Raw genomic sequence first — 18,256 nt, forward strand, 5'->3', positions numbered from 1 at the left:
TCATTCGGACAGAATGTGTGCTTTTTGAGGTTCAATGGCACTTTTTTGTCACATGTACCTAGACAATTTCCCCAGGCAATTCAAAATCTTACTGTACATAAGCACTGTCCTATCCAAGTACAAGAGTGTAAGATAACAGATTGCACTGAGGCAGTATACAAGAGTTGCAACATTTCCGACACTGTCCTGGATCTTTCAAGTTACTAAGTTCTTAAAACACCAAGTTTTATCATGGCTATGCAGGCCCATTGTCCTGGTGGAGGCACTGGGTCGGAGTTGCAGTCGGCCTGGCCTTGCGATGATATTGGTGTCCTCCACCACTGCTCAGTTCTGCTGCAGGCCATGTACGATCTGTGTGCTTGTCCGACCTCTGTGGTTTGTCTTTGGGGACGTTGATGAGGCAGAAATTATGTTGGGAGAAATAGGAAGATCATCAGCAAAATATTACTCTATAAACATGCATTTTATTTATACTATTGCATCAGGTGATATGCATCTAATGCAGCATAGTGGAGCTGAGGTAAAAGAGCAGCCTTGGTCTTATTAGTGGGTATGCACAAGGGGATAAGAGGCCTACTCCTTTTTCATGTGTTATTAATTGATCTTTAAAACACTAACACTTGTTTTTAAATCCCTCTGTTGGTTCGCACATCGCTCTCTGTACCTAGGGTTGGCAACGGTTCCATATTAGCCGGGACGTCCCGTATTTTGGGCTAAATTGGTTTGTCCCGTATGGGACTGCTCTTGTCCTGTATTAGGCCCGGGAGGCACTGTAGGCCCGGACGCTGTAGGCCCGGACAGTGTAGGCCCGGACAGTGTAGGCCCGGAGGCCCGGGAGCCGCCTAACGGAGGTTGCTCAGCAACCCACCTCCCGGCCTGGGCGGCCGCCATTGGTGGAGCGGGTGCACGTGGGGCGTGGGACGGTGACGTCACCTTGTCCCTTTTTTGGGAGTGAGATAGTTTGCGCCCCTATCTGTAAATCCTCTAACCCAATAGACCTCCAAAGCTACATATGCTCTTAATGTATGTTCCTAAATTTTAACGATCAACTAATGGTTCCGTGTCTTCTGCAGCCTAAGATCTGATGTTCCCACTCTTATGTTTTTCTATATTATTTAAGATGATTCTTAAAAGTCCTCCATCTGCAATGTATCTTCTTATGTTGACCATCTTTTTAATGTTAAATTGTGTCTGATAATGCTGCTATTAAGTGTTTCATACCATTTTACTGGTGCATTTTAATTGCTGGTCACAAACCTTTTAAGTTGTATTTTATCAATATTACTACTCACAATGTGATCTCCTCTAATCTACTGAATTGCCCTCTTTGTTACATCTACTGAATTGCCCTCTTTGTTACATCTTCAAAGAGCTCTTTAAAATATTTCCAAACAAAATTTCCCATTCATCAAACCATGATGACCCTGCCTGATTGTCTTGTGATTTTCTAAATGTCTCATGCTTATCTCTTTATTTGGAGAAAATGATGAAATATTTTACTGGTGTGAGGCTAACTGACATATCGTTTCGTGGTTTTGTTGAATAGTGACACAACATTTGTAATTTTTCAATCCTCAGGGGAATTTTGGTTGATTACAGCTAATGTATCTCTGCACACTTCTCCTGAGACCTTAGGCTCTTTTCTACAGATTCCAGCATCTGGAGTCTCCTGTGTCTCTCATGAGGAATTAAATTCCAGACAATTTGTCACACAAATGGCTGAATGTGTTGGGTCAGTTGAAATGCACAAGAATATTTTAGATTTTGATTATATGGGAATATTGAGGAATGTGGAGTTAGGATACAGATCAGCTTTATCTGACTATATAGCAGGATAGAGTTGTGGGTCCAATTGGCCTTTTCTTGTTCCTGTACTACTTTGGGAAGTGTGTGTAAAGATGGTGTAAGACCAACTCTCCCATCAGGTAAGTAATAGAAACTCGAAAAAGCCTCTATGGTCCTTCCATTGGTGCAGTCATGTAACCTATGACTATTCATACTAAGCCAGTTTTAAACCAGTTCATTTACAAGATGTACAAAGGAGGAATTTTAATTCCTAGACGCGAATCCTAATGGATTCGCCTGCGTGCTTGGACGTTGTTGTAGATTTAGTTAATCCATTTTAAAGTCAGACCTTTTTAACATCCATCAACTATTGGTGTTCAAAGGCAGCTTGTTGACTTTGGAATTGCTGAGAATGTGTGTTGAGAGTGCGTGGGGTCAGCCATGTTAGTCATATGGGGATGGTTGGTTAGAAAAGCAAGTTGGATGATAGAGGTGGATGTAGGATGTGGTGGAGGGGATCGTAAAGCAAAAATATGCCTGTTCTGCTAGGCTGTACATGGGTGAGTGTTGACAAGGCCTCTGCTGCATGAATGTTAGGACCACTGTGGGCTGTTCAGTAAGTAGGGTAATTACTAGTTACTGATGGTACCATGTTATTATTGTAGTATTAGAGCTAGGATGTTGAGAGGCTTCTCAGCTACCTAAGAAAACAACTGTGGTAAAATACAGGCACCAAATATGACCCTGCCTTTTAAAATAAATCATCCTCTCTGATTTCCTTCAAATACTTGGCCTTAAGTTCTCATGTGCAGATGGTGAACTTTGAGTTCCTTTATTGTTTATTTGAATTGTCGTAATGTAAAAAATAAGAGACCTGCTGGAACGAAAATAACACAACAAATAATCCTGCTCAAATTGAAAAGTTTGTTGTATTTTACCTTTCTGGCAAGATTGAATTGTTTGTGACTGACACTTGCATTTGCAATTCTTAGCTGCTGGGCAAGGACACCTTGGCTGCCTGCAATGGCTTATAGAAATGGGAGGAGACCACCACATCAAAAATGATGCTGGAGAGACACCGATGGACGTGGCTAAGAGGTAGTGCGGTCAAAAACCCTGAAGCACTCAGCTGGTCAATCTGCCTTCTTGGAGGAAACAGTGTTAATACTTTGGATTAATGTATTTTAATCTAACCTCAGATGTGGTTTAAGATGCAGAGAAAGCGGAGAAGGGAAGAAAGAACAAATAGGTAGAATGCCAAAGAGATTAAATGAAAGCTAAGATGATGGTGCAAGTGAAGATGGATGGCAATAGAAGTAAGGAAATAAAAATTGGGTGAGAGCAGATGTAAATGGCCATAGCAGAATCCTCACTGAAATTATTGATCTTGGTGTGAAGTTTGAATACAATACAATACAATACAATACAATACAATATATCTTTATTGTCATTGTACCATGGGGTACAACAAGATTGGGAATGCGCCTCCCATACGATGCAATAGTTTAATTAATTTAGACAACAGCAATCCAACGAAACAATTGTAACAGTTTTAGACAGGATAAAGTGCAAGTTGATCTGTGCCGGATCACTATGCGTTGTGACCATCTGGCTCAGCAGGACCGGTTCATAGCAGCTATGGCCCTGGGGATGAAGCTGTTCCTGAGTCTGGAGGTGCGGGCGTAGAAGGCCTTGTATCGTCTGCCCAATGGAAGGAGTTCGAACAGACTGTTGCAGGGGTGTGAAGAGTCTTTGCTTTAATACTTAGGCGCAACGCGCCTAATCTAATGATGAGGTGCTGTTCCCTCACTCGAACATTGTAGACAGTGGAGGACATGGAGGTAAAGTAGAGTGGAGTAGAGAATTGAAGTTACAGAAAGCTCAGGGTCTCGACCCGAAACGCCACCCATTCCTTCTCTCCAGAGATGCAGCCTGTCTCGCTGAGTTACTCCAGCTTTTTTTGTTTATCTTCAGACTAACTCTTGTGCGTTGAACATAAATGTAGTGCATTTATTTTGAACCCCAGCCCCCTGCTTTTTAATTAGGGGAGATCACATTGTGAGGAGCAAGTATCATGTACCATATTAAAAGAAGCACAAGTGAGTTGTTTATGCACCTAGGAAGTTTTACTGTAGGAGCATTGAGCGTGAGGTACAAAAGAAGTTACTGGGCGAGGTAAGCCAAAATGGGACACGTGCGGTATTGAGGGAATCCCAAGGCATTCTGTAAGTATTAGAGTAAGAGGGTAGCTAGGGAAAGAATGTGAGCTCCTGGTCACCAAAGAGGTAATTTATATATGAGTCAGGGGATGTGGTGAGGTCCTAAATGAATATTTCTGATCTGTATTCACTAAGGAGAAGAACAGAGATTTCAGGGAGTGGTATGCTGGTAGTCTAGAATATTTCAATATTAAGCTGAAGATGTTAGATGTCTTAGAACGCTTAAAGAAGATCAAGTCCCCAGGGTCTGATGAGATCTATCCGACCATGCTGTGGGGGGGGGGGGGGGGGGGGGGGGGGGGGGGGGGGGGAGGGGGTGGTGTGGTATGGAACAAATGCTGGCAGGTGGGACTTGTGAGGCTGGGACATGTTGGCCGGTGTGGGCAAATTGGGCTGAAGGGACTCTAAGACAAAGGAGCCTTAAGGTGCAAGTCTATAGCTCCCTGAAAGTGGCAACACACCTAGATAGGGTGGTAAAGATGGCTTATGGCTTACTTGCATTTGTCGGTTTGGAGCATAAATGTTGGTAAGTCATGTGGCAGCTGTATAAAACTTTGGTTAGGCCACATTTCGAATATTGCATGCAGTTCTTGCCACCACACAACAGGAAGGAAGGATATGGTTGCCCGGGAGAGACTGCAGAAGAGATTCAGCAAGATGTTGCTTGGATTGGAAAACTTTTAGTTATGAGCAGAGATTGGATAGGCTGGGCTTATTTTTCCGGAATGGAGGATGATGAAGGGTGTCCTGATAGAAGTATACAGTACAAGATTTTGAGAGAAATGGTTAAGGAAAATGGTTGGAATGCTTTTCCCATGATAGGATTTTTAAAAGTAAGAGAGCTTTGGTATGAGGTGTGAGGAATGAGGTTTAAAAGGAATCTAAGGAGAACGTTCTTTACACAGAACGGATTGATATCCGGAGCATACTGGTGGAGGAGGTGGTGGAATCAGATAATATCACTATATTTGAAAGGCATTTAGACAGGCAAGTGAATTGACAAGGCATATAACGAGTAATTTTAGGTTAACATAGTAACTGTTGATTTCTAATGAAAGATCTTTGACCCCAAATCTTTCTCTTTTCACATATGCTGCCTGACCTGCTGAGTGATTCCTAACACTGCCTTTATTTTGTACATTTTTTAAACCCCCATACAGGGATAAATGGCAGCTTAGGATCTCTTATGATGACAATAATTACTTGATTATGTGTAGATAAGTGAAGGAAAAAAATCTGATAATTTTATAGTTTTGGTAGGTTAAGTATTATTTATTAGTGCGTTGTACATTTTTATTATGTTCAAAATAATAAAAGGAATGTGGTATATTGGAAGCTGCTAACAGCTGAAATGGAAGCATGATCTGCTACATTGTTAGAATGTAAGTGAGAAGCATACAAATGGTGTATGAAATTATTGGTACAGGAGATTCTGCTGCAGAGCGTGATTCCATAACCTGATTTGGATATAACATCAGTAATGAATTAGGGAACAATATTTGTATTATGCGGGGTGAATTGATTCTATCACAATTTTGATCCGGAATTAGAGAACCATTTAAAAGTTACTTTGGAAAAAAACACGCAGTCTTGGATAAAGAAAATGCCCATCTAGGGAAAAAATGATTCCATGTAAACTTTCTGCAGTTATCAGACTTTATTTTCTTTGTAAGAACATAGCCTGTTTCACAACGGGTGGACGTTGAAATTGACAAACAATCGCTTTTACTGAGACTTGTGCAACCATATTCTATAAAACAATGCAACATAGAGCTTTTAGCATTTGAGTTTACAGTAACAAAAACAATCTTATAGCTAATGAAAATACCTTTATTTTTGAAAATCCTTATGTTTAGTTTAGAAATATAGCATGGAAACAGGCCCTTTGGGGAAAAATTTCATTGTTATTGTGAGTCTGAAACTCTCTGGCTCCTAACCCCCTTTTCCCCATTGACACAATTGTTTTTATAACGTAATTTTTTATAAAGCCTTGTTTCTTGGGAACATAGCTATCATGTCACAGGCGAAGCACTATTGAACTGAAGCACCTGTCAACATTTCTGTTTCTCACTTGTGTTTTTGAAGATTAATGGAAAAACACTTGCTCAGTGCAAACCATCAGTTGTGCAGAGTAGCTGGCTTTGAATGACTTGATACTGCCCAGTAAAATCTAGAAAAGCAATAAGATATATGTTATTGGAAATGTATGTACCATCTCTGCAAATAGACTCTTTACATTACTAGTTTTATTGTAGCTCTGAAAATCCATGGTTATTCCACAAGATTCCTGCAAAACGTTGTGTGATTCATAGAAATAGTAGAAGGTTTGGGAAATCTTAAGGATATGTTTCCATATCTGTTGTGCTGCTGCAAGTAAGAATTTCATTGTTCCCTTTCTGGACATATGATGATAAAACACTTGGCCATTTGTGATGCTTCACCACACAAGGCCATTTTAATGGAGCAACATTCCACTAAATATGGAAATGTGTATGCTTATAGCCTTCCACTGTAACCCAATACGTGTTCAGTCAAGACAATCAATACTGGTCAGGCCAGTCGTCAAAGAATCATCGAGACATAGAGACATGCAGTATGCAAATGACCCCTTTGGCCCATCGTGTCTGTGGTGGCCATCAAACACAGAATTACATGAATCCCTTTTTTATTCTTATTTTATTCTTCCACTCATCTTACATGTTGCAGGCAATGAAGAAGAACTTTTTCACCCAGAGAGTTGTGAATCTGTGGAATTCTTTGCCACAGAAGGTAGTGCAGGCCAATTCACTGGATGTATTCAAGAGAGAGTTAGATATAGCTCTTAGGGTTAATGGAATAAAGGGGTATGGGGAGAAAGCAGGAACGGGGTACTGATTTTGGATGATCAGCCATGATCACATTGAATGGCGGAGTTGGCGCCTTCTCCTGCACCTATTTTCTATGTTTCTAATTTGCCATCCAAGCGACACATCTTTGGGACGTTGGGGAAACCACACAGCCACAGGGAAAACATGTGAACTTCACACAGGCACGCACTTGATGTCTGCAGTGAACCAGATATTCAGGCACTGTGAAGCAGCAGCTCTACTAGCTGCGCCACTGTGCTGTCCTGTGCCACCCAGCAGTGATTGTGCTGGCCAGTGGTTTTGGTGTTCTTCTGGAGAATGCTTGGCATAATTATGCTCTGGACTCCAGATTTATTTAATATATGTTTGGCCGAGTGGAATAGGGCACTGCGCATGGTTTCCAGGGGAATAGCTCCTCCCTTCCCCCCAAAGATACTAGAGGAACAAGATAGATCACTCAACCCTAAAAACCGCAGTATGTCATGGCGCCATTTTAGTAGGCAGAAACTTGCAGAAACATTTTAAAAGAAAAATGACAAAAATCTGTGAATTGATAGATGAGATATATTCTGCATTTTAATGGTATCATTATACATACTGTTCCCCCAAAACAATGATTACACTGCGAGAGGCATAACGGACGACGGGTTTTGCCTACTAAAATGGCTCCTTTACATACTACACCAGTATAGGCGATTTCAACGGAATGGTCCATCTTGTTCCTCTAGTATCTTTGCTTCCCCCTGAAGAAAGCCATTTTCGGCTGGATTTTTCCAACCTAAGGCAATGGCAGGTGCTCAGAGCAGACAAGATAATCAGGCTTACTATTTTGCACTGGGCTCCAGATGGTTGCTTGTCTCTTGATGCTCGTCCTGGGGTGTGTTGCCAATAGGATTTCTATTTTTTTTATATAAAGCACCTTACTACAAGTATGTCTTCTGGTGAAAACTGAGCTATGTTTGAATTTCTCTCTGATATAAAATCCATTTAAAAGCACTCAGTAAACCACTTTAGTTACGGTACATGTGTGGTGAAACATTCATGACATTGCTATGTAGTTAAAACGAGAATATCCCAAATCTAAATGAAAAGAAATCCCACAATATTTGCAAGTGCAAACAGTTGTTCTGTTTCTATCAACCTTAAATTTGTTCTTGATCCTTGCCCTAAAAGTGCATGCAAAATAACATCTTTATGTTGTAATCATATTTACTGCAAATCACTGCAGATTTACTGCAAATGTCTGTCCTCTCATTTCAGAATTAATCCATTGCATACTAACTGCTTCATTTATACATTGTAGATTTTCCCAGTTGGCTGCCGTGAAACTCCTTGGAGGAGGCCTAGATGATGTCTCAGATGAAGAGATGAATAAGGACAGTCCCAGATTCTTCGACCAACATGGTATTGAAAGGAGTACAGATAATCAGGACAGCATTTACCAAAGCCCTGCACAAAAAAGAGAAGCTAGAAGTAAGTTGATCTCTGTAAAGGAGTAACCAGCATCACTAAATATGCAATGGCACTAATTGATCTCTTACTGTGTCATTTCATTCCTGCAGTGATAAATCCAAATAGTGAATATCAAGTTTATAAGAGTAGATTAATCCTTGGGAGAATGCACTGAGAATGTGCTACATTAATGTATTTACTTTGAACTCTGCCCACAAAATCTGGTTCTGTTAACTATTGGAGTCAACTATTGGAAGCTCGATGCAACCTTTGATATACAGTGCCCTCCATAATGTTTGGGACAAAGACCCATCATTTATTTATTTGCCTCTGTACTCCATAATTTGAGATTTGTAATAGAAAAAAATCACATGTGGTTAAAGTGCACATTGTCAGATTTTAATAAAGGCCATATTTATACATTTTGGTTTCACCATGTAGAAATTACAGCAGTGTTTATACACAGTCCCCCAATTTCAGGGCACTATAATGTTTGGGACACAGCAATGTCATGACAATGAAAGTAGTCATATTTAGTATTTTGTTGCATATCCTTTGCATGCAATGACTGCTTGAAGTCTGCGATTCATGGACATCACCAGTTGCTGGGTGTCTTCTCTGGTGATGCTCTGCCAAGCCTGTATTGCAGCCATCTTTAGCTAATGCTTGTTTTGGGGGCTAGTCCCCTTCAGTTTTCTCTTCAGCATATAAAAGGCATGCTCAATTGGGTTCAGACTGGGTGATTGACTTGGCAACTCAAGAATTGACCATTTTTAGGCTTTGAAAAACTCCTTTGTTGCTTTAGCAGTATGTTTGGGATCATTGCCTTGCTGTAGAATGAACCGCCAGTCAATGAATTTGTTTGAACTTGAGCAGATAGGATGTGTCTATACACTTCAGAATTCATTACGCTACTACCATCAGCAGTTGTATCATCAATGAAGTTAAGTGAGCCAGTACCTTCAGCAGCTATAGATGCCCAGGCCATAACACCCCCACCACCGTGTTTCACAGATGAGGTGGTATGCTTTGGATCTTGGGGAGTTCCTTCTCTCCTCCATACTTTGCTCTTGCCATCACTCTGATATGTTAATCTTCGTCTCATCTGCCAATAAGACCTTTTTCCAGAACTGTGGTTGCTCTTTTAAGAACTTCTTGGCAAACTGTAACCTGGCCTTCCTATTTTTGCGGCTGACCAGTGGTTTGCATCTTGCAGTGTAGCCTCTGTATTTCTGTTTATGAAGTTTTCTGTGGACAGTGGTCTTTGCCAAATCCACACCTGACACCTGAAGTCTGCTCAAGTTTTTGATCTGTCGGACAGGTGTTTGGGGATTTTTCTTTACTATAGAGAGAATTCTTCTGTCATCAGCTGTGGAGGTCTTCCTTGGCCTGCCAGTCCCTTTGTGATTAGTAAGCTCACCAGTGCTTTCTTCTTAATGATATTCCAAACAGTTGATTTTGGTAAGCCTAAGGTTTGGCTGATGTCTCTAACAGTTTTATTCTTGTTTCTCAGTCTCATAATGGCTTCTTTGACTTTCATTGGCACAACTTTGGTCCTCATGTTGATAAACAGCAATACAAGTTTCCAAAGGTGATGGAAAAACTGGAGGAAAGACTGGGTGCTGAAAGCTCTTGAAAGAGTTTTAGAACTGAAAGGGTTAAGGATATACGAGCAAGGAAGCAGCTCATGCAAGGAATATTTTGAAACAAGATAAGATGCCCAATTACCAATTAAAACTGCAGAGAAAAAGCAAGTTGATTCCAGGCACAAACAGAACTGTTACTTTAATCATGCTGATGATGGAATAGGCATGGAATGTAACCTCCCTATGGGTATATAGGTACGGCTTTTGCATCTGACCTTTGTGTGGGACCATGAGGGACAGCGAGTATGTACCCATACATACGCGGGCTGCTCTCCCACACCGCATGCGTGAATAAAAAGGTATTGTTTCATTCTTAAGGTGACTAAGTTGTTTTTTGTTGTCTGAAAGTGCGGGTAGAACTTTAACACTCTCTTATACCTGCATTAAGAAGGCATTTAAATACACCTGAGCAATTACAAACACCTGTGAAACCATGTGTCCCAAACATTATGGTGCCCTAAAATGGGGGGACTATATATAAACACAGCTGTAATTTTTACATGGTGAAACGAAAATATTAAAATGGCTTTTATTAATATCTGACAATGTGCACTTTAACCACATGTGATTTTTTTCTATTTACAAATCTCAAATTGTGGAGTACAGAAGCAAATAGATAAATGATAGATCTTTGTCCCAAACATTATGGAGGGCACTGTATTACATATGAAGCGCTAACACATGCATACACACAGTGTCGCAGCTGGTAGACCATACAGTGCCACAGACCCGGGTCCGATCCTGAACTCAGGTGCTGTCTGTGTGGAGTTTGCACGTCTTTCCACCAAGTGCTCCCGTTTCCTCCCACATCCCAAAGACGTGTGGGTTTATAGATTAATTGGCCTCTGTAAATTGCCCCGAGTGTGTAAGGAGTGGATGTGAAAGTGGGATAACATAGAACTAGTGTGTTGAAGGTTGATCGATGGTTGGCGCGGATTCGGTGGGCCAAACGACCTGTCTCCATGCTGTATCTAAACTAAACATAAGGATAGGTTTATTTTTCCTAGATTTCAATATTTTTCTTAAAACACTGGCATTTTAAGATCCAATCCTAGCATTATCCCATTTTTTATTCATATGGCAATAGAGTCTGGAAAATAATTCTTTTTTCTAATAGTCAACATCTTGTGTTAACACAGTGAGGGCCTATAAGAAGATTGAAAAATTTGAGCGGTTATTAGAAATTGGCAAAAGCAACTACAGGCAACTTGGAGGTATTCTGGAGGAAGATCAGCTCCAACAGAAGGAAAAGAAAGAAGCAGAAAGGTACTTGTCAGCTCCTTGTTGGTATTAATGTAATATTAGAAGTGTCACTGTCAGCAGTAAATCTCACCCGGCATCAGTATCAGAAAATTGTGTCTGTGCTGCTCCTGAGCTGCCTATTAAAATAAATATTTTGAAAATTGAAGGTGAAGTTTCCTTTCATCACTATCAAACCAGAAATAAATCCTGAGCAAAAGATAATTTAATTTTTTTCCCCGATAAGAATGATCACCTGTATTTTTAATGTATTTAGTGTTGACACAAGATGCTGCAGTAACTGAGCGGGTCACGGAGTTAATCTCTGGAGAAAATTGTTTTTTACTGTCACCTTAGGAACAAATTTTCAGATACTGCTTTTGGTGACAAGTGGACATTTGTAATTTACCAGACTACTTTTAAACCAAAATACAGCAATTTATCAAAACAGTCCCTTTCTTCTTCAAATTAAGTTAAACTTTAAATACATTTGTGTGGGGTAAGTGCTTAAAGTGGGACTGTAGGGAGCTGCTGAGGTATGGTGCAACCTTACTTATGGAGTTTGGGGAAGAGCTAATTCTCCAGATCAGCATGTTTTCTGGTTAAGAAACAGATCATTCCGTCATTAAAGTGCAGAAAGCACTTTAGTGTAACCTGGGCCCACATCGTGTCAATTGGCAGTGCTGCAAAGCACAGGTGTGTGAAGAGGCCTGGAACCACGTTATCGTCAGAGAGATCTGCATTGTCATCAGAAGTAGAGATTCCTTTACTTTCAAAAGCTCTATATTCCGACTTTTAAGTTCAAATTAGAAGAATGCTGCTCCTGGAATTACAAAGGATGATTGCAATCTAAACTTTTTATTATGGCAAGGTTCATAATGATTTTTCAGGATTGGCAGTTAAATTGATCCATGACCAATTGTAATTGGGGTTTTGGATTTCATTCATTCATACTTCCCATTGGGTTTTTGTTTTCCTCTATGAGGCAGACACTCTGTGTGGTGTTAGATGATATTGTCTGTAATGGCAACATCTCTTGGCTAAGGAAAATCAGACAGGCCTTCTGCCCGTAATTGTACAGCAACCCCTGCTTGGAGTCCACAATGCAGTTGCTGGATGAGGACTCTTCTGTTGTTTGGCTGTTCTCCCTACAAGTTTAAGAACATCCAGTACATCGAGTGTGTGGACTTTTTGTAAATGTGATTCATGCATGTGTGATCTATGCAAAAAGGATTTTACTGTGCAGTGCACACGTGACAATAAAGAATGTGCCGGAGCTCACTCTCGGGGTTCCCACAGCGTTGAATGTGAGAAAGCACTTTGAAAGTCCATGACGTGAAATGGGATTTGCCTTTGTACAGAATTCTGCAGGAGCTGCGGGCTCAACTGGATTATGAGCGTCTACGGCGAGAGAAGTTGGAATGTCAACTAGATGACTGCCGAGCTGAAATAGGTCACTTGAATCAATGTTTGGAGAAGTTGAGGACATGTGGCAGTTCTGTGGTAAGTGGGTTGTTTAGCTTGTTTTGGTTGAAGATACTTGGATTTTGAATTTTGGCAAAGTACTGTATGGTGCAGTTAAAACCTTTTCAAAAGCAATGGATGGAGAAAGCACAGTGATCTGAGGATTTGCTAGTCTGAAATATTTCAGCTACAAGGAAAGAATGCTTAAACAGAGGTGGCATTCTCTGGAACAGAGGATGGCCAAGGAGAGATTTAAGTAAGCCGTGTCAAATGATAAGGGCCTGGATAGAGTGATTAAGAAGAACATGGTATCCTTAGACGAGTGGTCAAAACTCAAGAGCTTGGATCACTGGTAAATCATCCTATTTTATATTCCCCATGAACCCCACCACCCAGATTCTGCCACTCACCTACGTTCACGGTAATTTACTGTGGCCAACCGGCATGTCTTTGGGAAGGAACTGAAACATCCAGAGGAAACCAATGCAGCCCTAGATAGAATGTACAAATTCCCCATGGACAGCACGGAGGGTCAGGATTGAACCCAAGTCTGTGAGGGAGCCCGGAATAAGCGAGTTTGATATTCCGATTGAGCATGTGCATGTCATTGGTCATGGGGGCAAAGAATTGTCACTAGCTCCTCTGCTTCATGTAAACAAATCTTTGTTTCATCTGTTTTTTTCAGTTTTTCTCCATATAGGTAAGAAAATAGAGTTTTCAAAACTGTTAATTTGGCGTATATATGGTTAATTAGTAAAAACTACGATGATTTTGTAGGTTTTTTTGCTTTATGCGGCGAGTTCCCCTCAACTCTCCCCGACTCTTTAACATCCCGGAGCCGTGGAACCGAGATGGCGGCGGCGGCGGGGACTGGAGGCAGAAGCTGCCGGCGAAGGTTCACGGGAGAGCGGATCACCATCGACCCAGAGCCGGGACAAGGCGAGAGATCGTAGCGCCCCCTCGCAAACAACAAACTCAAGGAAACTTCCCTCCTCGCCACCGCCAATCACCCCGGGGATGCGGGGCTTCTGAACAACAACCACAACACCTGTGTTTGTTCTTATTTTGCTGCGTTAGAGGGAGACAGGGCCAGGGAAGAGAGTGGAGGAGCGGCGCAGAACACCTCTGACACCCTCCCCCTCCCCGCTGCTCCCTCTACCCCAACTCTCTCCCCCCTCTCTCCCAGCGCCAGCGAAATCTGCGCCGCTCCTCCACTCTCTTCCCCAGCCCCGACCCTCTAAAGCAGCGAAATAAGGACAAACGTAAGTGTTGAAGTTGTTGTTCAGAAGTCTCGGGGTGAGCGGCGGTGAGGAGGGAAGTTTCTTTGAGTTTGTTGTTTGCGAGGGGGTGCTGCGATCTCTCGCCTTGACCCGGCTCTGGGTCAGTGGCAATCCGCTCTCCGGTGAAACTTCACCGGTAGCTTCTGCCTCCAGTCCCCGCTGCCGCCATCGCGGTTCCACGGCTCTGGGACAAGTTAAAGAGTTGGGGAGAGTTGAGGGGAACTCCTCCTGCTCTTTATATTGCTATCTTTAGGAATTCCATGATTTTATGTCTTCATGCCTTCTCTTTGTTTTGCTGACTTCCTGTTTAATTTCGCTCCTGCACTGTACATGTTTCTCCAGGCCTTTGGCTGTATTGAACTCCAGGTGCCTGGCAATGGGACTTTCTTCATATTTTGCTTCATTCCTCTCTCTGTGCTGCTTGACATTCATGAGTGCCTACAGTTGCAAGCCACACACCATGTCTCTTTGAATATATTTGCACTGAACCCTTGCAATCTACTTTGCTGACAAGATGTGGCCTACTTGTCGTTTGATAACTATTACATTGCAAGTATAGCTGTCAATGTTTTGGTTGGACAGCTACCCTTAACAGAAACAGTCTCAAAATTTGATAGGAAAGACTTTGCTGAGTTGTTTTGAGTTGAAATCTGAATTTTGCAGTGATTCTTTTCTAAATGACCAATATGCTGTCTGGTGGACAGTCAGCTTGGACACAGTGGTGTGAATGGCCTCCTCTCTCTGCTCTAGCCACTCTATGATTAAGTGTCCCTTATGTATTGAGAGACTCCGCTTGATAACAGTGTCAGGTTCTTCTATCTGCCAATGAACAATTTGTCTTTAGTCTTGTACGATTATCTGAAATGTTTTGTGCAATGTCTAGATTAATTTATTTCCCTTTACTTCTGCAGGAAGAAAATGTTGAAGATACGTTGAAGGGGAGAAAAACAGTAAGGAATAAACAGAGGTTCAGTAGCGGTGGTGTCTTTGTACGACGTACCCCTGACAGGACCGGTTTCAGTCACAGACCTCTTTAACAGCCACTCATCCCCCCCCCCCCCCCCCCATCCTTTTCCACTGGATACTTCAAGTTCATGATCAATTCCATAATAGGTTGGGCTTCATTTAAATTGTTCGTCTATTTTCACTTTTTTTTTTAAAGATGATTTTTTTTAAATCGTGATTTTACGTAGAAACATAGAAAATAGGTGCAGGAGGAGGCCATTTGGCCCTGCGAGCCAGCACCGCCATTCATTGTGATCATGGCTGATCATCCACAATCAGTAACCCGTGCCTGCCTTCTCCCCACATCCCTTGATTCCGCTAGCCCCTAGAGCTCTATCTAACAGTGGCGATAGACACAAAATGCTGGCATAACTCAGCGGGACAGGCAGCATCCCTGGATAGAAGCAATGGGTGACATTGAAGTCTGAAGGAGGGTCTCGACCCAAAACGTTAACCATTCCTTCTCTCCAGAGATGCTGCCTGTCCTGCGAAGTTACTCCAGCATTTTGTGTCTATCTTCAGTGTAAACCAGCATCTGCAGATCCTTCCTACATATTTTACAGTGGTTTCTTGGTCTGCTTATGCTTGAGTTTGAAATGTAATTAAATATACAATGCAGTGTAATCATAGTGAGGATGTAATAGGGTCAGCAGTTATTCATTACGCATTGTGATTGTAAACACTAGTTGCGGTTCAATTTAGATGGTACATTACAGATTTTTTACAAATTGTATATGCAGAAATATAATTTTGCAAAGTAATTGCATTCATACTTTTACAAATTAAGCAGTCATATCTAATGGTGACATTTTTCAAAATTTCACTGCTCTACTAAATGCATCTTTAAAACATTCTGCTTGGATTAATTGTTTCTGATTGGTTCTCATGTGGAGATTCTATTGCCAAGAGGAGGTAGTAAACAGTGGATAGGGGAAGAACAGAAGGGTAAAAATGAACGAAGAAGAGATGGAGAAGTGAGGCAGGGCTGAAAGAACAAATCTTGGAAAGGACAGCAGATCGAGGAAGGTGACGCAACGCAACGTGAAGGTCTTTGAAACCAGACACACAGGTGCCTCCTGCAGACAGCTCAGAGCAGGAGGGATTACCCAGGAGGGATTACTTTGGCTGGCACCACAGCAGCTGAGCCTCAGGCTTAGGGCTGGGATGATGCAGCATACCAGGTTAGACAAACAAGGTAATGGTACTAAGAATTGTTGAAAATAATCTACTTTCACACAAAGGGTGGTGGGAGTATGGAACAAACTGCCAGAGGTCGTTGAGGGAGGGATTATCCCAACTTTTAAGAAATGGTTAAACAGGTACATGGATAGGACAGGTTTGGAGGGATATGGGCCAATGGTATGCAGGTGGGACTAGTGTAGCTGGGACATGTTGGCCGGTGTGGGCAAGTTGGGCTGAAGGGCCTGTTTCCACACTGTATCACTCTATGACTCTTAACCGATAGCTGACAGCACTGAGGGTGGAGAACGCCAGGCTGGTCCACAGTGATGATCAATGCTACTTCCACATGCAGTCTCACAGCAGCCCCAGGGACTTGCCCAGGCTGTTCTCCCGCCTGCCAACACAATGCTGGTGTTCTGGGGCGAGATTTCACCATCATCCAGCAAGTTAACATTATTGGATTATAGTTAGGAGACCACCAAATGTGGGCGGGTCTGGTGATATTTAACAAGCTCACACAATTCAGGCTGTCACACAGGTGACAGGTAAACCTCCTCTCGGTGGAGCCTTGTTCACCACCTTAGAGGCTCTAGGGCAGGTCAGTTGTAACCCATGGGTTGATGTAGTGGAACCCTGGCCTACAACAAGCCTGAAAACTGTTGCACACTGAGTACATATAATTAACCAAGACAAAGAAACTAAGTTCGCCACGAAATAAACTGAGACACTCAAATTATGACATTGCTACTCTGCAAAAACAAACCCCAGCTGGTAAACCTTCAGACATAGAGCCACTCTGGTCAGATAGTGAAACTGCAACACAACAGTAATGGGAGAGTAACCGTTTGCTGAAAATCCCATCTCTGCACTGCAAGTATAATGTTACCAGTTAATTGAATGGAAAAATGGCGCATGAGTTTAAAAATAAGGTCTTTCAAAGGCATTTGTTGAGGGGAGGGCGGGGTGTCTGCATGGGAAAAGAGTGTAGATTAGCAGCAGGTTGAGCCTATCAGAATTAAATACAAACCTACATTTCTAGAAATTAGTTTAGCAATATACAGTGTGGGAAACAGGCCCTTCGGCCCACCGAGCCCGTGCTGAGCAACGATCACCCGTAACCTATCCTACACACACTAGGGTCAATTTACAAAAGCCAATTAGCCAACAGGCCTGTGCGACTTTGGAATGTGGGAGCAAACTAGAGCACCCGGAGAAAACTCACGCCATCACAGGGAGAACATACAAACATCACACAGACAGCACTTGTAGTCAGGATCGAACCCGGGTCATTGGCGCTGAAAAGCAGCAACTCTACCACTGCGCACCACCATATGATTTAAAACGTGACTGCAGCACGAATGCACTATAATCTAGGAATGGAGGAATGGATAATATAGCCAATGTATTGTGCCAGGAAACTAACATTACTCAAGGTAGAAAATTGAAACCCTGATTATGTGCTTGGGATATCTTGTGATCTATGACATCTTATTGCTTGTGGCAAAAATAGAAAATGAAAGCTGACCTTCACCAATGACCAGATATTCTTAAAATGGATCCCTGCAAAATCATCCTGTCTTATGACATCTTATAGAAAGGAAGAGAGGGCCATGAGTCCCTGGTTTACAACCAATTTCCAGTGAGATAATGCCAATGAATTGATAGCCATTGAGTGTTTACATGCTGAGAGGTTGAACCTACTTCTCACTGAAAAAGTTAAATCACATAAATGTCCTCCTGTTTATCCATAATAACATTTGGATCAATGGGGGAAAAAAAGTTGCTTCAGTAAATATCTGCGCACCAGGATATTTGAATGAAAATTCCTTTTCTGTCTTCAATGCAAATATTGGAGTAATTTACTTGAAGTTTTCAGAAGCATTTTAGGAACAGGATTGGCTTCAATACCCTTTTGAAAAACAAAAAACTTACTCGGTCACGGGATGAACGTACAAACTCCATACAGACAGCACCCATAGTCGGGAACGAATCTGGCGCTCTGGCACTGTAAGGGAGCAACTCTACCGCTGTGCCACTGTGCCGCCCAAGGACAATTTGACTGAAGTTGCTCATTTCTGCATTAATCCTTGGTGAAATGAAATAATTTACAAGCAAATTCAAGCACATTATGGTGCTTA

The 18,256-nt window shown here is 42.0% G+C and overlaps 1 protein-coding gene across 2 annotated transcripts in view; it reads left to right on the forward strand.

Annotated features, from left to right (window-relative positions):
• Window positions 1–16,057, forward strand: part of LOC144595569 (ankyrin repeat domain-containing protein 42-like) — a 28,629-nt gene extending 12,572 nt beyond the window's left edge. The window contains exons 8-12 of one of the 2 annotated variants that reach the window (XM_078403127.1): window positions 2,778–2,883; window positions 8,154–8,323; window positions 11,088–11,214; window positions 12,549–12,690; window positions 14,843–16,057. In XM_078403127.1, the coding sequence (XP_078259253.1) occupies window positions 2,778–2,883; window positions 8,154–8,323; window positions 11,088–11,214; window positions 12,549–12,690; window positions 14,843–14,968 (671 nt within the window). In that variant the 3' untranslated portion in view covers window positions 14,969–16,057. Of the gene's footprint in view, window positions 1–2,777; window positions 2,884–8,153; window positions 8,324–11,087; window positions 11,215–12,548; window positions 12,691–14,842 lie in introns of those variants that run through there. The other variant, XM_078403128.1, reaches the window with a different exon arrangement.
• Window positions 16,058–18,256: the final 2,199 nt, after the last annotated feature.

This window comes from Rhinoraja longicauda, chromosome 7, assembly GCF_053455715.1.
Source record: "Rhinoraja longicauda isolate Sanriku21f chromosome 7, sRhiLon1.1, whole genome shotgun sequence".
NCBI classification, from domain to species: domain Eukaryota; kingdom Metazoa; phylum Chordata; class Chondrichthyes; order Rajiformes; family Arhynchobatidae; genus Rhinoraja; species Rhinoraja longicauda.